Raw genomic sequence first — 23,177 nt, 5'->3', positions numbered from 1 at the left:
AATAGTTTGAGGATTTGAAAACAAAAATTTTGAAAAAGCAAGAATAATTTCAAGGTTATAAGATATTAATGTTCCTTTGTCCACTGTGCACAACATTGTCTAGAAGTTTACAGTCGATGGCACTGTAGCTAATCTCCCTGGACATGGATGAAAGAGAAAAATTGCTAAAAAATTTCAACGAAGGCTTGTTTCGAATGGTGGCTATGGAACCTCGATCAACTTCCAGACAAATTCAAGCTGACCTTCAGGCACAGGGTACAACTGTGTCAGCTCGCACTATATGTGGCCATCTGAATGAAAAGGGACCCAGGAGGACCCCACTGCTCACACAGAAACATAAAAAAGCCAGATTAGAGTTTGCCAAAACTTACCTGATGAAGCCAAAATCCTTTTAGGAGAATGTGCTGTGGACAGATGAAACAAAATTACAGCTTTTTGGTAAAGCCCATCATTCTACAGTTTTCAGAAAATGAAATGAGGTCTTTAAAGAAAAGAATACAGTCCCTACAGTCAAACATGGTGGAGGTTCACCAATGTTTTGTGATTGCTTTGCTGCTCCAGGCACTGGATGTCTTGACTGTGTGCATGGTATGAAATCTAAAGACTACCAAAGAATTCTGGGGTGCAATGTAGGGCCTGGTGTTAAAAAGTTGTGTCTGTGTCAGAGGTCATGGGTCTTACAGCAGGACAATGACCCATAGCACACATCAAAAAGCATCCATAAATGCTTTCAGACAAAGCGCTGGAGAGGACTGAACTGGCCAGCAATGAGTCCAGATCGCAATCCCATAGAGCACCTGTCAAAGGAACAGCAGTTTGGAAAAGGAACCCTTTTGAGAGAGACCTTGAGAGACCTGAAGCAGTTGGCAAAAGAAGAGTGGTCCAAAATTCCCATAGAGAGGTGTATGAAACTCATTGATGGTTAGAAGAAGAGACTGATTTCAGTTTTTTCCAGGGGTGAGCTACTAAATATTAAACTAAGGGTGCCAAAAATTTTGTCCAGTCCATTTTTGGGGTTTTGTGTGGAATGTGTCAGATTTGGCTTTTTGATTCTCCGCTTTTTTTGTGTCATATCAATACAAACGAAAGAAATAAAAATGAGAATGCCTAAACATTTATAATTACAACAATTTTCTGGGCAAAGTGGTGGATCATCTGACAGAAATGCAGGGGTGCCAATATGTTTGGCCATGACTGTATATAATGAACTTTCTTTTGGTTTCTAGTATTAATTGACTGTGGAGTCATAGTCAGACTGTCAGTGAGAAGTGATATAATAAGAGCTTGAATCTCATTGGCTGCTCCTAAAGGAACATTGTTGTTGTGTTATGGCCAGCAGTGTGCTAGGGTACATGTGCTACATGTGGCAAGTCATGTGGCCGGGGAGCATGTGCATTCTTTAATCTATTCGTGCTCAGCATAGATTGGCCTGCTTAGTGGGTACAGGAGCCTCCTCTGAGCAGCAATGCTGACCCACTCCTGGGAGGCCCCAGACTGGCCTAACCATCACCAGCATTAGTATGCTTAATACCTTCTTCCGGCCTTAGGGCAATAGACCCCAATAGCAGCCTCACCCAGCGCAAGTTTCATCCCGAGAATATGTTCCCATTTGGGCTTAGGAGAAGGAAAAAATTCACACAATGGAATTCTATTAACTTTTCTACTGAAATGCAGTTGATTTACATTAATAAATCCTTTCAGTCATCCAAATGGTGATGGTACATTCCTTAATTGCAAACAGATAGAGAACAGCAGGGAGTGGAGATGAGTCAAGGAAGCAAGGGATGTGAGCAGATCCATCAGTCTGGGGTGGTAGAAGATCAAGATCAAGTCTTTTTGTAGCTGTCAAGGTATGACCAGAGGTGTGTGGACTGACACAGGGAAACGCAGGCTTCAGGAGTGATTTATAAGAATATAATTTATTAGGAACTACACAAGTATACAACGCACAGTACAAACAAACCAAACCTCCAACTAATGTCAGTATGTTCAGGAACACAGACAGGCATAGTCAGCCTGGAGAGGTAGAGTGGTCAGGCAGGCCGGGTCAGGAACAATCGGGCAGACAAAGTACAAACAGAGCAGGCAGGAGAAAGGTCAGGAATAGCCGAGGTCAGTGCAGGCGGAGTTCGATCAGTGTCAGAGTCAAGCAGGGGAAACAGGCAGGCAGGCAGACGACAGGACCAGGTACAGGGGCTCATGGGAAACCAACACCAAGGCACTGTCTGCAGGCCTGGCCATTGCTTAAATGCACCTCCTGCAATCAGCCTCAGGTGATGGCTTGATTGCAGGAGTGAGATTCTGGCTGCTGAGAGCACCCGCTTGCCAGCACTGGTACTGCAGCCCACAAGGCAGGTGAGCTTCAGCACCACCTTTGCTGAGCCCATTCCTGACAGTAGCCCTAGACCAGTGGTCTCCAAACTGCGGCCCGGGGGCCAGATGCTTACTTTTATCTGGTCCTTCAGATACTGTTACTTCCACTTATAAGATGCACTATTCCTTCCACTGACACCAACAGCAAGGCAATATTCCTATACTGACACCAACAGTGGCTTCCAATGACATCAACGATGTGGCACTATTCCTTCCATTGACACCAAAGATGAGACACTATTCTACTCTACTCATTTTCTACTCTCACTGGCCACAGTCTGGCCCTTCTTAAGTCTGAACAATAGTAAACCGGCCCTTTTTTTAGAAAGTTTGGAGACCCCTGCCCTAGACTAACAAATCCAGACTGCACAGGAGATTTTTTAAGTTTCCTGTAGTTGGGTCTGGGAAAATGTAGGGTCTCCACTCAGGCTCTCTGTGCTGTATTTGGTGAAGTTCAGTGGAGCAGGCTTTTAATCCACTTCCCTAGAACTCAGGTTTATCATGCTTTCCTGGACTTACAGTACTGATGCCCAGAATGGCACTCCCATGTCACTACATGAGCACTGTTTAGTGCATCAATTAGGACCTCTCACTGCTGCCAATGGAGAAGAGGAAGCACCCATAATGTTACCCATAATGTAAAGGAAGTACATTTTACTTTTTTAATATTCAAGGAGGGAGATGTGTGGGGTTCAGACAGAGGAAAGTGTCTACAGAGGAAATAGGGGACAAAGCTGTATTTCTGCTTTAAGGTTAGGTTAGGTTTTACATGTGGGAGGAGGGATTAAGTCTTTTTTAGGGGTTACATTTAGGAGTTAGATTTTGTGAAGGTTTGGTAAGTGCCAGATGAAAGTTGAGGATCAGGAACACGAAACGAAGCTGAGAACTGGTAGTTGTTGGTGCTAGAAACCAATTAACCAGCTGTGCATGACCAATGAAAAATTGTAGTGAAAGATGGTCAGTATAAAAATAAACAAATTGAACTGAGCAAAGCTACACTACCAAAGCATGACTTTTCATCTGCATTCTTTATGGAGACATTTACATTCTGATAGCTATAGTACATACAATGAATTCCAGGAAAAGAGTACAGCATACAGTCAAGGCTTTTTATTGGTTCTGCAAACAAAAAATACTTGCATTAAATCATACATAGATGAACACTAGAGATGAGCGAATTATTCAAAAACTCGATTCGGCTGATTCGCCAAATTTGCGGGAGAAATTCGATTCGGTGCGAATTTATTCGCCGCGAATTTAACTTATTAAAAGGGTTTCTAGGCTTCAGAGAGCCTTTATATTAGTGCAGAACACTGTACCTTTAATTTAAATGCCCTTGGAGTCTGCTGGGGAAGAGAAATAATACTGTCAGTCAGTATGACATGCAGATGAGTGCCGTCGATCTTAGAATCACCGCACACTTCACTCATTTGGGCAGTCACGGGGCACGACGAAGAAGAAGAAGAATGAAAAGAAGAATGAAAAGAAGAAGAAGAATGAAAAGAAGAAGAAGAAGAATGAAAAGAAGAATGAAAAGAAGAAGAAGAAGAATGAAAAGAAGAATGAGAAGAAGAATGAAAAGAAGAATGAAAAGAAGAATGAGAAGAATGAAAAGAAGAATGAGAAGAATGAAAAGAAGAATGAAAAGAAGAAGAAGAAGAATGAAAAGAAGAAGAAGAAGAATGAAAAGAAGCATGAAAAGAAGAAGAATGAAAAGAAGAAGAAGAAGAATGAAAAGAAGAATGAAAAGAAGAAGAAGAAGAATGAAAAGAAGAAGAAGAAGAATGAAAAGAAGAAGAAGAAGAATGAAAAGAAGAATGAAAAGAAGAAGAAGAAGAATGAAAAGAAGAAGAAGAAGAATGAAAAGAAGAATGAGAAGAAGAATGAGAAGAAGAATGAAAAGAAGAATGAGAAGAATGAAAAGAAGAATGAAAAGAAGAAGAAGAAGAATGAAAAGAAGAAGAAGAAGAATGAAAAGAAGAATGAAAAGAAGAAGAAGAAGAATGAAAAGAAGAAGAAGAAGAATGAAAAGAAGAATGAAAAGAAGAAGAAGAAGAATGAAAAGAAGAATGAAAAGAAGAAGAAGAAGAATGAAAAGAAGAAGAAGAAGAATGAAAAGAAGAAGAATGAAAAGAAGAATGAAAAGAAGAAGAAGAAGAATGAAAAGAAGAAGAAGAATGAAAAGAAGAAGAAGAAGAATGAAAAGAAGAAGAAGAATGAAAAGAAGAAGAAGAAGAATGAAAAGAAGAAGAAGAAGAAGAATGAAAAGAAGAATGAAAAGAAGAAGAATGAAAAGAAGAAGAAGAAGAATGAAAAGAAGAATGAAAAGAAGAAGAAGAAGAATGAAAAGAAGAAGAATGAAAAGAAGAAGAATTAAAGTACAGCAAAAAGTGTATCTGCAGAGAGCTCCGCTATTTCTGACAGTTCTCTGACAGTTCCTTCACATTTACAGCGGTTGAAACATTGTATCTATTTATTTCCGAATAAAAACATCTGTATCCTAAATGGAAACAAATAGATACAATGTTTCAACCGCTGTAAATGAACTGTCAGAACTGTCAGAAATAGCGGAGCTCTCTGTAGTGACACTTTTGCCGGCTGATCGGGAAAAATTCGATTCGTGCACCCGAAGTTTGCTAAAATTCGGATTCGATGCGAATCGAATTTTTCCTGATATTCGAAACGAATTCCACTTCTCCAGGTTCGATTCGCTCATCTCTAATGAACACATTAAATTCAATATTAGAACAAATAGTTTAGGGAAAACACTCTAAGTGGGCTGGCCTTTAACCCTTTTGATGCCAGATCCTGTTCTCCACTTTTAAATTCAGGTGTCCATACCATTTTTCAATTTTTCCATTCTTTTTTTATTTTTCCCTTACAGCTTTCAGAGTTTGTAAAAGACCCTCAAACCATAAATTTTCGTTGAGCACATGATCAGTAGAATAAAAAGTAGGTGCTACTGATTTTTACGGTCGCATGATATCTACACAAATATTTATCAAACCAAAATTTTAACTATAAATACACTAAAATCAGTATTAGCAGATACAAATACAGCAACTTTTATACAATTCCTGCTAGATTCCTACTAAATATGAAAGCTAAACCTACAGTATATTGACTTAATAAATATTTGTACATTCTAAATTGCACCTTTTTGTGAAATGGTGAAAATGGAAGGTACACAAAACTGTAAGTAACCAAATTTCTCTAAAAATCCAGAGGTTTTAACTTTTCATTTACAGTTTTCAGAGTTTTAAAAGACACCCAAACCATATTTCTGAAAGCACATGACCAGTAGAATAAAAAACAATATGTTACTGATTTTTAAGGCCCTGTGATATTTGTGCAAATGTTTATCAAATAATATATTTGCTACAAATATACTAAAATTATTATTAACAGATACAAACACAGCAACCTTTACGAAATTCCTATTAAATAAGCTTAACTTGTATTGAGTTAATAGATGAATGAATAGAAGTCTCTGTACAGAGACACCTATTCATTCACAAACTGAAGCATACAAAAAACAGTTTACTATGCTTCATCCACCAACTGAAGCATAGTAAACACTGTTTAGTCAGTAATAATCACTCATAATACAGGAAAGGAAGGGGGCTGGTAAACACATGTTTACCAACCCCTCTGCTCTCCATACTGACAGCGATCTCCCACTACAGCAGCAGCTGCAGCTTGCGGGAGGGGGAGGATGGAAAGCCAGTCAGCAGCTGCAGGAAGGGGGTGCCGAGTAATCAGTGAGGGGGATGCCAGAACAAGGGGGCTTGGAGCAGCTGGAGGGATCTGTTTGGACAGGTAAATCCCTCCATTGCTGCCCCACAGCACTCAAAGCTGCTGGGAGGGCACAGGTGGGAAACTGGCAGCTGCAGGGTAGCCACTGGGGATCAGGGTTGCATTGGGGGGGGGGATTGGTGCTGGGGGGAGAAATCAGTGCTGTGGGAGTGATGTGGCAGGGAAAAGGGACAGTACAGTGGGGACATTTCAGGTGTCAACAAAGGTGGGTGGAGAGGCAGGAGACACAGGATAGAGACATGGTGGCAGTGGCAGGGGATGGGGGGGGGGGGTGTCACATTGTAGTTGAATTGCTCTGATCAGTGGCTTGTCAGCTAATATTTTACTATCAGTTTGGTGAACAGAGTCTGCTGAACAGTTCTGCTATAAGTTCATGGTCACTAAAGGGACCATGAGCTTACAGCAGAAGGAGGAATGCCAGGTCTGTACAGTGTATGGACCTGGCTAGCTGGAAGCGGTGATGTAGGTCTTTACACTATATGGACCTGGCAGCAAAAGTGTTAAAAGACAACTGCTTAAAAGGGTAGTAAACCCAAAAGTGATACTTTATACATAGGAGCAGCTTCTGGCTTCTTTTCAAGCTAATCTCCACCTTTTAATATACTTTACATAGTTCGTTTCGGCCAGCTTGGCCCAAATGAACTATGTCCCTCACTCCCTTATGAGGCTGCTGGATGTGCGATATAAACTGCATGTAGGCTGAGTCAGAGAGGTGGGCTGATGATGTCACAACCTCTGACTCAGCCAATCAGAGGAAGCTTTGTGTTCATTAATATAATACATCACTTACTCTGGCTAATGGCTGAGCACCTCTGTGATAGACTCTACTGTGTTCTAGTTATGGAACTGGACATCTCGGCTTGCACCTGGAACACAGTGTGGTATGCTGTATGTAGCAGCGGCTACATACAGTTTATACTGCACATGCCATAATTCCTGACTTTTCCTGTCTACCTGAGAGATTTGGGTGTTCCCACCCACCAGCTCATCATATTAGGTTCTCTTAAATATAAAGTAAATAGAAAAAATCTAACAGAAGGAGTAGGAACCCCTCATAGTGACCACAACAGGTGAGCAGAACAGGGGACTCAAATGTAAATAACCCAACACTACAGTCCCAAAGAGATATAAATACCAAACATGGACATATCAGCTTTGGATTACCTCCACCTGCATGAAACAACTCCAATCCTACCCACCCTCTCCAAAAATTGTGAACTAAGAAAAACACAATTCTGGTCCATCAGTTTAGCCCCTGAGAGATACAACAAACTTTGGGGTAGTTTTACACATTTAACAAACATAGAAGTATAAGTTTTGGATCACCTCAGCCAGTATGAAATAGTTCTGATCCCACCAGAGAGATATAACAAATTGTTGGGTAGTTTTACTATTTAGCATTTACCAAACATGGAGATATCAGCTTTAGAGCACCTTAACCTGTATGAAACAACTCCAGTCTCACCCCCTCTCTATTGATTTGGGTATATAGAAAACACCATTTTGACCCAACACTACAGTGCCTGAGAGATATAACGAACTGCTGGGTAGTTTTACTCTTTAGCATCTACCAAACATGGAGGTATCAGCTTTGGATCACCTCAGCCTGTACTAAACAACACTGATCCCTCTCCATAAACTCATGAACTATGAAAAACACCATTCTGACTCACCAATACAGTCTCTAAGAGATATAACAAGCTGTGGTTATTTAAGTGGGTTAGAACTAACTAGTTAGGAGCTGCCCCCGAACAGGAGGACTGGGGTTAACTTATTCCCTAGGTATTTTGTTTGGTGAGATCTTTGGGTCCAACTGCTCCTGTGGCTATAAAAAGGGACAGTGGTCTAGAGCCAGAGAGGCCCTGGAAAAAGAAGGAGCTTCCCCAAAGTTCCCCTAGAGGAGTTTGAGAGCCTTGCGGCTGGTCCATCATTTGTGTTTCATGGAGGGTATGGCCACCTAAAAAACTCAAAACATGTGAGAGCCATCCATCTTTGCCCCAAAGAACACAGCCACTGGAGAATGCCACTGTTGGATCTGAATGCACGTGGACTCTACCTTTGCATATATGCTGGGCCAAACTTAAGCCTGAGTTAGAATTAGGGCTTATGGACTAGGAAAATGATGGTTCTGTGTGATCCTTGGACTATGGACCGGTCTGCATTTTGTATGGTAAAATGTTGAAACTTTGCCTTCTGCCTGGTCCTAAAGTGGAACTGCACTGCATCTGAACACTACAAACCAAGAATGCTACTTAATTCATTTTTAATATTCAAAACAAACTCACCCATCCATCCATGTCTCCATGCTTTATTTTCTCATTACATGAGGACCTCAGAGTTAACTGGAGAACAGTTGTTGTGCAAGTGTACATGGTGTATGTTTATCTCTAAGAGTGGAGGTCCGCCTTAAGGTTGAGCATTTCCTGATGGCAATCTCAGCATTCTCCCATGGCATTGATGAAAACAGCACGAGAGTAAATGTACCTCATTCAGTATGTGGGAAGTGGAGTGATCCTGTTACCGGTGCCTAGTGTTACCCAGAAGAACCCATACCGGTGGTATTCCTCTTATGTGACCCAGACTTGGCACCCAATGAGGTAGTGGGGAACATGAAAGAGGGTCTGCCACCACCCGCCTACCTCTGTCCCCTACCCCGTCCCCCAAGTAGAGGTAGTTTTACTCTTTAGCATCCATCAAACATGGAAATAACAACTTAAATGAAATAAACCTTTTCCTAACCCCTTGCCATAAAACCATGAAATATGAAAACCACTTTGGCCAGTGGCTTGCATAGTACACCCCATAATTATGGTATGTTCCTGGCTCTGTTTTACCTTGTGAGGCAAATTTGTTACTTATCCAGCATCTATGGATTTTATATATCACTATTAACTACCTCGTTTTGCTTAGCTTTTCTTTGAGTGTTATGCTTATCACTTTGTTCGTTGTATCACAAATGTTGGGTCATGCTGCTTACATTTTTCGTGCTATTTTGTATCTCTACACATTGGTGGGATATGAGTAATTGTATTAGTGTATGATTTGAGGTAACAAAAATTACACTTTGTGTAGGCAATAGCTCAAAATATGTGCTTGAAGATTACTTTAAAGTAGAGAAATATTACAGCTTACAATAAAATGTTTCAGACTTTGGCCTCCTATTTGCATTCCACCCGGAGCACACTAAAATACACTAATTATTGTATATATATGAAAGTCACGTATATCAGCTTACAACACAACATGGCCATCTGGAGAGACAATGGTTCTATTTGTTTTCACCCAAGATTCACACATTTTTCTATTTTAATCTTGGATGAAAATGTGTGAAAGCTACATGAATCCTGTGTGAATATTTTAATAAACAGACCCCTGGCTATTGCTTATTTTTACTTATTAGTACAACAATGGGACACATCCCAAGTTCATCACACTATTGAGCCGTTATCTTTTATGTGAGCACTGAGTATGAATTTCCAGATGTTTCACTTGAATCATGAGTCGAGTACAGATAATAGACAGCTGAAACAAAACAAATATTCAAATGTTAGAGCTAACAATATGCAGTCAAAGATAACCTGTAACAAGGCAAAATGGCTGGTCTTCTAAGTGTTCTGGGCCACGTATTGATTGAAATTAAAGGGACAGCGTCACTTGGGTGACATCATGAACTAAATATGGACATGACCATATTTGATCAGTGACATCCCTTCGAGTTGGTAGGCATTGTTCATTGTGTTTGATGTAGATCTGCATTGCTGGATGGTGTAATTGACAACTGATGTACATTGAGGGACCTTTTTGCTTTTTTTAAAAATTATTTCTAAGGGCTTGTCAAAGCTATGTAAGTGTGTTTAATCACCTTTCACTTTTTTTGTGTCAATGGAAAGGGGTTCTAGGTACACCTTACTTATTCACATCTGGAGGCCTCCTTATTGTTGTGTAGCCAGGTGCTGACCAGAATCAATTTACTTTAATTTTCCGCTGTTGTTCAGAATGTTGTGTTCTACTATCCCCTCCAGTCAGCAAAGTGAGAATTATAGCCAAATAAGCCTAAGGATTCCTAAGCAGAATGCTGAGGATCATGGGATTTGAAGTCCAGGAAGTAAGCCATATTGTGGAGTTTATGGACCCTTTGCACTATAATTACCATAATAGACTGGGGCAAGGAGGAGCAGTGGAGCTGCTTTTCTGAGACTGTCCAGCTAGGTTCTTCCTCCTGGTGGTGAGGGAACCAATGACAGCATGTATGCTGCATATTGACCAGACTGCTGAGAGGCCAGACCAGCGGAGACCCCCAAAGCAGCGCAACACAGACCGCAGTGACCGCATTTGCTCAGCAGGGAGACCAGAGCATCCTCTCACCCTCTATTTCCCACCGAGGAATCTATTTGTGTTAAAATTATATAAATTTAATTTGGGTACAGTGTTGCATGACTGCTCAATTACCAGTTAAAGTAGAGCATTGCTGAATAGCAAGAAATGCCCTTATCATGAAAGAGGTAAAACTTTCCAGAGGTCAAGTTGTTTAAGGGCCCCAATAATAGCCAGAAGAACAACATAAAAGAACTGAAGTTCTTAAAGAGGTCAAGGCAAAGAACAGAAGGCCCATCCTAAGCTGCGGCTCCTACAGGGGTAGCTTTACAAGACCGCTTTCAGATTCTAATAAGCTCCCACCACCTGCAGACCACCACAATCACCAAGTCAGGGTTGTAGGGAAGAAGCCCTTGTCCTCATCAACATGGGCATGTGGGCATGTGGCTGACAGCTGAATGAAGACATAGGGATAAGTTATGGTTGTTGTGGCTGCCAGGTTCTTAACCCCTTGACGCCAATCGCATGCGGCTGGGCCTTGACGCTGAGCATCCACATAGTGCGCGCCCTGCACATTCCCAGCACATATGTCCGATACTCCCGGAAAGGTTCCGATCTCCCCTTTCGTTCAGGGCCTTTTCCAATCATGTGACGGCGAACCACGGCGGTCACATGACCCTAAAACCCCGCCTCCCAGCTTCTGAAACTCTTAAAAGACCGTGAGGCGCCGGCGCCAAGAGGTTGAACAGCATGAGGGGAAGTTGTCACATTTAGCAGCGGTAGTAATACCACTGCTTAATGTTTCACTTACCTTTGCCAATGGAGGTTTGGCAAACCTCCAAGCAAGACAGATGTGTACTTATTAAAAATATCAAAGTCAGCAGCCCTTACCTGCCTCCTTCCTGCTCGGTTTCCCAAATCTTTTCCCTTCTTTGAAAACCAATGCCACCATTTAAAAAAAGACACCATCCGCAGCTGAATTCTTTGTCAGCCCAAAGATGATGTTTGTGCCCCTTTCCTCCAAGGTCTAGGTCTAATGAGATCTCATGAGATATTGGGGGAAGGATTTTTTTTTTCAGCAGATTAGTGTAATGGTATACAGCATGATGCAGACTTTTTTTTTTCATTCTTAGGAGGGGAAAGGTCAGAGAGCAAAGGACACGGATACAAAGTTAAGAATTAAAAGAGACGTTTTTTTTTTAAAATTATACTCATACCAAGGTGGATGCAGCATTGATCCAATGCTGCATCTCTCCCTCGGCAGCTCTAAGGCTGAGAACTTAGCAATCAAACACAGCTGATCGCACAGTTCTTCCTGCCAATCTGAGAGCAGTGACTGTCAGTCACCACTGTCTGCTGTGCCCCTCCAACGCACACTGGAGAGCCAGGCTAGGGAGGAGAGGGATCGGCTGGCTTGGTCTCCCAGTGTCGCAGCTTTAGCATGCTGTTGACTGAAAATGGATCACAGGAGTGCAGCAGAATGAATTGCACTTCTGTGATCCATAGGAGAAGTGCAGCCAGTGCTACTTTAAAAGGAAGTTGAAGAACGGACATTTTATAAAAGCAGGAAATTAACAGATGTTTGGCAACCTTGTCACTGTCAGAAAATATGCAATAAGCTGAAATTTGGCTGTAAATCTGTACATACACACCTCTTTTGCCAAAAAATCCTTTCCTGAAGGGGTTCTTCCTTTTCTTTGGCTTTAATGTTCCTGATGAATCTGTAGATGTTGTCTGCAAAGGTAAAACAAACCACTTTGTAACATACTAAACAGTTTATTAAAAATCTAAATAAAAATTCTGAAGACTTAAAGCTGAACTCTGGGATAAACAATTATTGTCTAAATACAGGGGTCATGAATATCCTTTGAACCTAGGTGTACTTTGTGCATTTTTTCTAGATTGAAACTTTATCTCTGTGCAGGATCTTCCTGTAAAAAAAGACGGGTCACTGCTGCTCTCTCTCCTGAAGCAGGGTGACTGGTCCTGTCTCCACCCTTCCTGTGGTTTTCTGCAGGCAGCCTGTAGGGGTCCCCACCCTCTGCTCTTTGTACAGGCTTTGTGCAGCACGGTGATAATGTCACCAGCACAATTACAAAATAATAACTGAGTTTGCCAAGACATTTGGTACACACAGAATGCATTTAAATTATTAGGGGTTATTGAGGAGCATATTTAACCCCTTCACGCCTAAGGGTAAAACAAATCTTAATGCCTGAGCACAATTTAGCAACGTTGAAATGTGTTAGTAATACCGTACATATTATCACAACTACTTTGTACATCTAGGTGAATTATACCTTGTTTTTTTTAGGACAAATTGAATTTCATTTGGTGGTAAATGGTAATGGATATCTCCTGATTTTTTTTTTTTATTTTCAAAGGAAAACTAGCCCAGAATAGTTAAAAAAACAAAACAATTTTTTTAATTTAGCTGTGTGTTTCTTGTTACTACCATAACCTACCACCAAAGAACAACCCAAAATAAATTTTCCAGCTCTTGACAATGGCAGCAATACCATATATGTGTATGTTATTTGTTGTTTGTACCCGTAGTACAGCCCAGAAACAATAGTGCACATTTTGTTTTTTTGGGGTTTTTTTTTACCTAAAACACACTGACATTAATACAAATTTTTAAAAAATCCTGACCTTTGACCCTGACCTTGACCCAAACACGTACCCTGGCACTGAACTAGATACTAGATCAAACCTTGATCAAGGTATTCTCTTTCTTTCTTTCCTTTCTTTCCTTTCTTTCCTGTTAGAGATATACAATATCTCTCTCCCCTCCATTTATAGAGAAAAAAAACCAAGGGGGCCAGGCTGTACAGTGACTGATCACTGTGATAGCCAATTAGAGGCTATCACAGCAATTATGGAATCGGGAGTCCCGGGTCCCAATGGTTAGAACGGGACCCGGGGCTCTCAGTGACACCCTGGTCTTTGTGCTGGGAGCGCGTTGTGTGGTACGCTCCCAGCACAAAGACAGGTACGTAAATATGTGGCCCCATGGAAAAAAGCCCAGTTCTGTGAGGCCACATATTTGTGTTACATCAGCATTCAATTACACTTTTTGTGTCCAGTGTTAAAGTATAACTAAAATTCATTTTTGTTAGTTTTTGACAGAGTGGAGAAGGATTAGAACACCTGTCAGGTGTTTATTGCTGCCTGTGTCCCCATTAGGGAAAGTCACCCTCCCTTGACTAGGGTATAAAATATGGCTTGTCTTTATGCTGCTCTGACCATAGCCCCACTCATCTTCTATAGAATAACCACATCAGAACAAATTGGAGTTAAATGGCCATAGCAGTCTTTTACTAACCAAAATATAAATAACAGATGAAACATAGATTATTACAGTAACTTAATACCAAAGTGTATAACAATGGAGCCCCAAGGTCCTATTAGGCATCAAAAGAAGGAAAGTACATGCATATCATTTACTCAGGCCTTCAGCCGCAAAAACACCGACTCAGAGACAACTCACAGATACCCATCTCAACAACTTGGATTTGTACCTCAGACGGGTCCCTACACTGTACATTTGTGCCCATACTAACCTAAAAGGACCTTTCACCCCACCGGCCGCATGACAAACGAACTACAAGGACCAAACATCCTAACTTAAACAAAACAAAACAAACTGAAAACAGGGCGGGAGAGTGGGAATTTTTACCAAACTCAGCTGACCTCCGACTGAAGACCTGCCCATGACAGCTACCATCCAACCTCTTCCACCTCTCCCCGACCTTGATCCAATCACACGATCTTTACCGCCTGTTTAGTTTCAACTGCAGATATTCCATAGCCCAGACTCAAGCCCCTTTAACCCCTATCATGCCAGCCCTTTGTCTGTTTTGCATGCTTATTTCACTCCAGGTCTCCCTTTTTGTCCTGTTTATCATAATCTTTGAAAATGAAATGAAAGAAAATTCCAAATTTTGGGCTGGCCTCAGAAAAGTAATGGAAGGGAAATCGTCCAATGGGGACATTGGTTCTGGGGACCTGGGGGTCCCCAAAGAATTCCCTTAATTTGCAGAGATATCCTCTCACTTCCTGTTTGGCTATAGGACATGAAGTGAAAGGAAATCACAATGGGAAAGAGATGACAAAAAAAAAATCTCCTTTACTCTATCCAAAATAAAAGAAAAAGGTTTTGCCTATAGTTCTACTCGGGGCTTTTTTTTCTCAATGAAGAAGTGCAGGAACTCTTCCCTTCCAAGTCACCCACTCATCATTGCCATAACTGTGCAGTGACAATGGTCTTAACAGGCAGGAAGTGATGGAGAAGCTTCAACAAAGGCACAAAAAGCAGTAAAAAGCTGACATAGATTCTTTTCTAGCCTTTTCCTGATAATTTAGGCAGAGTCTACAAGATTACCACGTTAGACCAGTGTTAATCAACCTTTTTTCAGTCAGGGCACCCTTTAAAATTAAGGATAATCTCAAGGCACCCTTTAAAATTCTGCACAATCTCAAGGCACCCCAATCTAAAATCTAAAAACCTATTCTACACACATCCAGTACACCCAACGTTAGAGGTGATTTATTCTTCCAAAGTAAATACACCTTTGCACACTGGTACTGACTAGTATTCCAATGTGTCTCTCTCATTTTCTCTCCCTCATTCTGCTAATGTGACCCCAGTGCTGACGGAGAGGGGCAGGGAAGGGCCAAACAAGGATGATGTGGATGCACCCGACATCCTCCTCATCAACTGATGATGTCATTGGTTGTTAGGATGCTGGCAGCTAGAAGGTCATAAAAGTGCACAATGAAAACCTGTGGCTTTGTGTACTAAAAGGAAAGATTGGTTCACCTGCTGGCTTGTATACAATTTTTGGGCATTTTGCCAAGGCACCCCTGAAGAAGCCTGAAGGCACCCCTGAAGAAGCCTGAAGGCACCCTGGTTGAGAAAGGCTGTGTTAGACCATATTCTCTTAGATTGTAAGCTCCAAGGAGCAGGGCCCTCCTAACCCTCTTGTATTGAACTGTATTGTTGTTGTATTGTCTCCCTTTATATTGTACAGCGCTGAGCAAACTGTTGGTGCTATATAAACCCTGTATAACAATAATAATATTCTGTAAATAAAAAATATGAGTTTTTCAAATCAGTGATGTAAGCCAAATTATTAATTGTAAATAAAAATTGCAGTGCTATAAAGTCAAATTAATTATTGAGTGAATGACAGTTCAACTAGATTAGCTCCTCCGTGTCATCATACTCCATACACAGTACCACTATCTGGTGGGTAAAGATTGATGTTCCCAGTCTCCACCAATAAAAATCAGAAGAATTGCCAATTCACCACAAATATATGCTGCACCGATAAAATATGCAGCATGACAGCATCAGACAATCATCACAAGGCCATCCATCAGTTCTTGTGGCTTCCAGGGAACTGCTCCATTTGTTCCTCCTTAGTATGCTATGGCTTGTGTCAATGTAACCCTATATAGTGTAGTAATCCTTAATACTCATAGACAAAATAAACACCCGTGAATAAGTGACACTGTGTGATGAGATTTGTGTTTAAAACTCCACCAGCACACTGCTAATATGTGCTGCTTTTAGAATATGCAGCAGACAACATATCAAAACAAATGAAATGCAGGCATCAATCTACTCCACCACAGAGTTGGCTCTTCTACTACAACAAATCCTCCATAGGGAGCACTGCTCCGCTCTCACAGTTAAACACCACCACAAGGCAACAAGGATAAAATGCCATATAGTGCTGTATTTATTAAAAACTGACAAATAGCAGCACAGTGAAATCACATAAAATCAACAACATTCAAACATAAGAAGAGCCACTTGAACTTACATCTCTCAACACCACTCTGGGTACCATTGTGGGGATGTGATGTCTCGTTTTAGATTGCACCCAACGCGTTTCTCAGAAATGTGCGTTATCAGGGGCCTCTAGTGTCACTCAGTGGCGGCCATAAATATGTAGCCTAGTCCCAGTGACAAACGCCACTTCCAGTCAGGTGCCATCTTTATAAAGCTGAATAGAGAATCTTGGAAAGCCATTTTCTTATGTACTTATTACTATATTTTGGATGGTCCGGACAGCTTTTAAAATTGCATAGAAAACTGTAACCTCAATAATGCCTCAGCTAATTGTTAGATTGTATGACTATCTCACCAGCATCAAAAAATATTTATTGTCAATAGGAAAAAACATACTGGTGGTCATTTTGTTGTGGAACAATCCATATAATGAAATTAAATATATATTGAAATGAAAAAAAATCTACAAAATTAAATAAATCTAAAAATAATAATAATAATAATAATAATAATAATAAAAAGGGTAATTCCAAAATGCGTGTGTTTAAAACACACATAACTAGATAGAGTCTTCAACATAAAGCAGCCACAGCCAGAGCAAAAAAGCCTGTCCCCTGCCAGCCTCTGCAGTGTAGGACCCTTGCCCTTTCTGGGGAAGCAGTGGTCTCAATGCAGAGGTCTGACATTCCTCTTGATGAACCAGATCTAGAGTTATGTAATCAGCAAAGCTTATGCTCACTGGAGAATGGAGAGCTCTAACTCTGACTCATCTGGGGGCATAGTAGACCTCTGCAGAGAGGCGACTGCTTGCACAAAGGGCAAAAGTTCCCATTCTGCAACATGCTGGCAGGGAAAGTGCTTTTTTACTCAGGCTGTAGCTAATTTTTAACCAGTTGCCGTCTGCCCTATAGCAGAAGTACTACTACAGGGTGGCATGGCCGCGTAGAATCACATATATATACATGATTTGCATTCCTGGGTAGAGGGCACATGCATGCGTGCTCTACCCACGCTGCTATTGGCTGCTGGGGATGTCAATCACCAGGTGATCATGAGTAGGACTAAGAGGTGAGAGATCTGTTTGTAAACAACACAGATCTCTCTACTGTCAGCATGGATAGTTGTCAGTAAAGTAACGCAGCGCTGTATCGCAAAAATGGCCTGGTCAGGAAGGAGGGTAAATCCTCTGGGTAAGTGGTTAAGAAAACAAACTGTAAAAAAATGTATTCCTTTTGATTTAATGCATCCAGAATGTTGTTAGCTGATTTAAACTGACAGTTCAGTGGCTTTAAAATGTCTAACAGGGTCACTTTAAATTAGAATTAAAGGCCCACTTTTTTAATTTTGGATAGAGTAAGGAGGGTTATAACCGCGTTCAGTTTTTGTTTGTGGTCTGTGTCCCATTAAGAAGATTTCCCTTCACTTCCTGTCCCAAAGCCATACCAGGAAGTGTGAGGAAATTCATCCAATCTTTCCCCATTGAAAGAGTTACCCTTCATACCTGTTCTAGTGACCACTCAAAATCTAAGAATCTCTTTCACTCCTGTGATAATGGTAAACAGGACAAACAGAGAGAATGACTCTTCCTAACAGGGACAGAGACAGAAATAAAACACTGACAGGGGTTCTAATCTATCTTCACTCTATCCAAAACTAAAAAAAAGTCTTGCCTTCAGTTATACTTTCTTGTTCAGTCCCAATGTGTATCATGTGGTACACTTACCTGCCCTCTGGACCTGAGTGTTCTGAAGTAGGTGGAAGTTATGCTGCTTCTTACTGCCTTCCGCACCTATGAACAAATGTAGAGAAAGATTACTGTAGATCCAGAGAAGTAAAATTTAACCTGATTCATTATGATCTGTTCAGTGAAGGAGCTACATAGAATGTTAGAAAAATCTGCAACAATGCACATATCGCTGGATATTGCTGCAACTGGACTTACAGCGGAACTTCCCTTGAAAAGGGAAGTTCCGCTTATCCACCTCCTCCCCCTCCTCTCTCCTCATTGTAAGCATTTTTGCTTGGAGTGAGTACCTAGTTTTGACAGGCACCCACTCCCACTTTTGCTTGGTTTGCCTAGGCGAGCAGAACGGAGGTTCGGACCCCTTCCCTGACTGCAACACCTCACATGCTTAGGAGCCTGCAGGACCATTTAGAAAGCGCAGCGTGGCTCACACATGCGCAGTGGTTAGCCGGTTGTGAAGCCGCAGGCAGTCACAGCTGGCCTTCCACAATCAACATGGCAGTGCCAGGGACCCAAAAACCAGCGAAGAACTGGCCTGGGTGAAGACAATGCTGGATCCCTGGGCTGGTAAGCATCTTTTTATTAAAAGTCACCAGCTACAGTATTTGTAGCTGCTGACTTTTATTTTTATTTTTTTAAAGACTGGAGCTCCTCTTAAAAGTGCATTGAAACCCCAAAATAAAAATGTAATACTATATTGCAGTTTACCAGCCTTTAGATGTGGTGTCTGCATTAGTGTTATTTTTTCAGGGTAAGAACATTTTCAGCAAGTACAACAATTGTATGTTGATCTTGCCAAAAATGCCATGTCCTTATCACTTCCTGCAAGCTGGACAGAAAGTAAAATAATCTGATCTTTCTAGGTAAACTACTAATGATGGGCATCCTCTATGCAATGAGATAAATAGAGAAGGACATGTGTGAGGGCTAGTCCTTTATTCTACATAAAAAATGCATGAATAGTGTTTATCATGGATTCCAATGGTCCTAGTTCACACCAGTGCAGTCAACAAAAGTAGAACATGCTACATCACAAAGTGGCAAAATGCATCAAAATCGCACTGGAACACACAGAATGCAACAAAAATGCACCAGAAAGCATATGTCCTTAACTGAGATGAAAAAATGGGAAAAAAATGCAACGGAACACATGAAAAACACTCATGCAGAAACGCATCCAGAACACAGAAATTGTGGTGTGAATGGGCCCTGAAGTCTAGCCTGGTAGGCAATATGGCTCTTTTCAAAAATAAAGTTAAAGTATTAAAGGCTCCTGTACAACAATCTAAACAAATACCAAATCCAGCTACTATGTGACACACAAGTCTCATAAATGAAGTGCGCTACTAGAATAGTGTAGTAAGTTTTAGGCAAAATCTTTATGGATGACTCATGGTAGTTGAGTGAGTCATGTGATTAAGGTTGGGTTATTGTAGGTCAGTTGGATAACTCAACGGGTTGTGGCTCTATCGCCTCCTTCTGACTTTGGAGGACCATAGAACCTTCCGGAAGTTGGTAAGAAGGACCGGATGAAGGCCTAATCTGCATCTGCCTAATCTCTAAGTAGGACTGTGTCCTTATTGACAGGCTACAGGCTTTGGAATCAGAGGTGGCAATGCTGATAGCCATGCCCCATTAAACATCTGCCCTTCCCACTGTAATGCTAGCAGGCACAACCTACATGAGAGTGACAACTCTGCTCTGAATTCAGGAGCAGTGCAGCATTGTTGCCACCTCATCACAGGAAGCCAGATTAGTTTGACTTCACAGGCAGAATCAACAGGTATTTGGGGATTTTTGCAGGGGAACAAAGAGAAAACTGATAGGACAGACAGACTTATAGTTATATATATTGCATAATTTAGTTCCACGTTTGGCATATACCCTAAGGCACAAAGTTCTGTAGATAGCCTCCTGAATACATTACAGCACCATTTACTTTTCTTAAAGTGGAACTAAGCTCTCTAAATCAATGTTAACTATTTGTAATCCTTATGCTGCTAGCATTAGTAAAGAGATAGGAAGGTACTGTATATTTTATTTACCGTATTTTTCGGACTATAAGGCGCACATAAAATATCTATATTTGTACAAAAATCGGCAATGCGCCTTATATTCCGATGCGCCTTATGTATGAACAGTGTATGCTCACACTGTGCTGAAGAATCTGTCAAAATGTTTTATTATGACTTTGGTAAGCGACGAAGCCACTCCCCTTGCTTATTCGAAAACTACATTTCCTGATATGTACTGTGCTTCCAAATCCGGTAATTAAGGACCCCAAAATGGCACCTGTTAAGAGACATGCTTGCGACGCGGATTTCAAACTCAAGGCCATCAGCCAAGCAGTACAACATGGGAATAGAGCAGCAGCGAAAAAATTCAACATTAATGAATCAATGGTACGGAAGTGGAGGAAACAAGAAGATGACCTGCGTCAAGTAAAGAAGACAAAGAAGAGTTTCCGAGGGAACAAGGCAAGATGGCCACAATTAGAGGACAAAATTGAGCAGTGGATTATTGAACATAGAACAGCAGGTAGAAGCGTCTCTACAGTCTCCATTCGACTTAAGGCAACAGCGATGGCACGAGATATGAAGATCAACGAATTTCAAGGAGGTCCTTCTTGGTGCTTCCGTTTTATGAAAAGGCGTCATCTCTCCATCCGCACAAGAACTACCACTTCGCAGCAACTGCCAAAGGATTATGAAGAAAGGATGGCCATCTTCCGCACTTACTGCAAGGACAAGATCATCGAAAAGAAGATCCAGTCAGACCACATCACAAACATGGACGAGATCCCTCTCACCTTTGACATCCCCGCGAACCGTACTGTAGAAAAAACAGGGACGTCTACTGTATCTATACGCACCACAGGGAATGAGAAATCATCCTTCACTGTAGTTCTCGGTTGCCAGGCTAATGGCCAGAAACTACCACCCATGGTCATTTTTAAGAGGAAGACTTTGCCAAAGGAAACGTTTCCTCTTGGGATCATCGTCAAGGTCAATCCAAAAGGCTGGATGGACGAGGAGAAAATGAGTGAGTGGCTGAGAGAAGTTTACGTCAGGAGACCAGATGGCTTCTTCCACAAGTCTCCGGCCTTATTGATCTACGACTCTATGTGCGCTCATCTCACTGACACTGTCAAAAGCCAAGTGAAGAAAACCAATTCGGAGCTTGCCATCATTCCTGGAGGATTGACCAAAGAACTCCAACCACTAGATATTGGTGTCAACAGGGCGTTCAAGGCTAAATTGCGAGCCGCATGGGAGCAATGGATGACAGAAGGTGAGCACACATTTACCAACACAGGCAGGCAACGCCGGGCTAGTTATGCCACTATCTGCCAATGGATCGTCGATGCCTGGGCTAAGGTATCGGTTTCAACTGTCGTCCGAGCTTTCACGAAGGCCGGAATCATCAATGAACAGCCAAGCAACAGCAATGAGACTGAATAGGATGATGACGAGAGGGATCCGGGCTTGCTTGATGCAGCTATCGCCCAACTGTTAAATTCCGACACCGAAGACGAGAAATTTGATGGATTCGTAGAATAGGAATGATTGAAAAAGTGAGCATACTCTTTTGTGTAATATCTGACCTATCCGGCTATTTTGTTTCGCTTTAATATTGTGTAATATTGTGGTCTGACTGGATCTATTGTGTAATATTGACAGGTATTGTTAATGATTTGAATAAAGTCTGACTTATCCGACTATTTTGTTTCGCTTTATGCGCCTTATAATCCGGTGCGTCTTATATATGAAAATAGATCCATTCACTAATACTGCGTCTTATAATCCGGTGCGCCTTATAGTCCGAAAAATACGGTACTCGTTTTAACTTTTTTTCCAATTTCTTCAGTTGCTGGTTTCTAGCCTAGGTCAAAATGATGTCTAACATCCCATGGGGGATGTCTTCATGGCCCTCCCATGGGGGATGAGAGTTTTTATCACCCTCTTGCCTGCATGCAGATGGATTCCAGGAAGTAAATGCTACATGAATCATAATTATTATTATTATTATACAGGGTTTATATAGCGCCAACAGTTTGCGCAGCGCTTTACAATATAAGGGAGAGAGTACAATTACAATACTTTCAGTACAGAAGGAATATGAGGGCCCTGCTCATGGAGCATACAATCTAAAGAAAGGGGGAGATGATACAAAAGATTATAGCTGCGGGGGATGATCTGGTGGAGGTGATTCAAGTACGGTTCTTAGGTGGAGGTGGGGTAGGCTTCCCTAAAGAGGTAAGTTTTCAAAGATCACCTAAAGGCAGACCGGGTGGGGGCTGATCGTCAGCCCTTACCCTAGATGGTTGCAGCTAGAAATACTGGGGGGGGTTCAAAGGGATTTCTCAACAAAATAAAGCATGGAGACATGGATGGATGGGTGAGCTTGCAATGAATATTAAAAATGAATTGAAAATTTGTTTTCAGTTTGTGGTGCTCAGATACAGTTTAGTTCAACTTTAAGAGCCTCAGCTTAAAGTAGTGGGCTGACTCTTGAGGGGAGTTATAAAAATATTAAAAATGCTTTAATAGGTAGCTGTCAGTCTGGAGGAGTAGGTGTTCTTAAAGAGGAACGTCAGTCCTCTTTCATTTGGCTTTAATTATTATGGTGCAGGCAGAAATATGCCCAAGGGCCCTGTCCAGCCTTTGGGTCCTGGCCAACGGCTTTAGCAGATCTGCACATGGCGATAACAGCTGTGTTTTCTCATGAGCAGGGAAAGCTGCAGGGATGTGCGCAGGTGTGCTTTAGAGCTCAGTAGGGACCTGAAGCCCTGTGACACATCTGCACACATGTAGAATCTGGGGGTGAAGGAGGCATAAATATCGTTCTCGCCTAGGAGAGAAATGCAGAAGCGCTACTTTGATTTATCTTAAAAAATAAATAAAAAAATACAATCAATAGCCGAATGTGAGAGAGGGAGGGGGAAGAGGCAGGGCAAAATTAAGTTATTTTAGGGTGAAGGTCCACTTTAAGCAGACTATATTTGCATGCAGACCATCTTGGGTAATGCCCTCATATGATTCTGAGCCTCCATGAAATCCAGTGATTAAAAGGGGCTGGAAAGTCAGACTGGGGAAGAAAGAGCTAGATGATGCTGCGTTTCTGCCATCC

General features: G+C 41.5%; 1 protein-coding gene across 1 annotated transcript in view; it reads right to left on the bottom strand.

The window, feature by feature from the left end:
• Positions 1-8,477: 8,477 nt before the first annotated feature.
• Positions 8,478-23,177, bottom strand: part of LOC149447648 (adhesion G protein-coupled receptor F5-like) — a 123,498-nt gene continuing 108,798 nt past the window's right edge. Inside the window, exons 15-17 of the mRNA XM_089652273.1 lie at positions 18,027-18,092; positions 12,156-12,237; positions 8,478-9,711 (exon numbers count right to left, since the gene is read on the bottom strand). Coding sequence (XP_089508399.1) covers positions 9,641-9,711; positions 12,156-12,237; positions 18,027-18,092 — 219 coding nt within the window. The 3' untranslated portion in view covers positions 8,478-9,640. The remainder of the gene's footprint in view (positions 9,712-12,155; positions 12,238-18,026; positions 18,093-23,177) is intronic.

Source organism: Staurois parvus, unplaced genomic scaffold (genome assembly GCF_062004578.1).
Source record: "Staurois parvus isolate SC_StPar_1 unplaced genomic scaffold, SC_StPar_1.0 ptg000678l, whole genome shotgun sequence".
Lineage (NCBI taxonomy): Eukaryota > Metazoa > Chordata > Amphibia > Anura > Ranidae > Staurois > Staurois parvus.
Note: the sequence above shows the minus strand (reverse complement) of the source record. Positions and strands in the feature narration are given on the sequence as shown.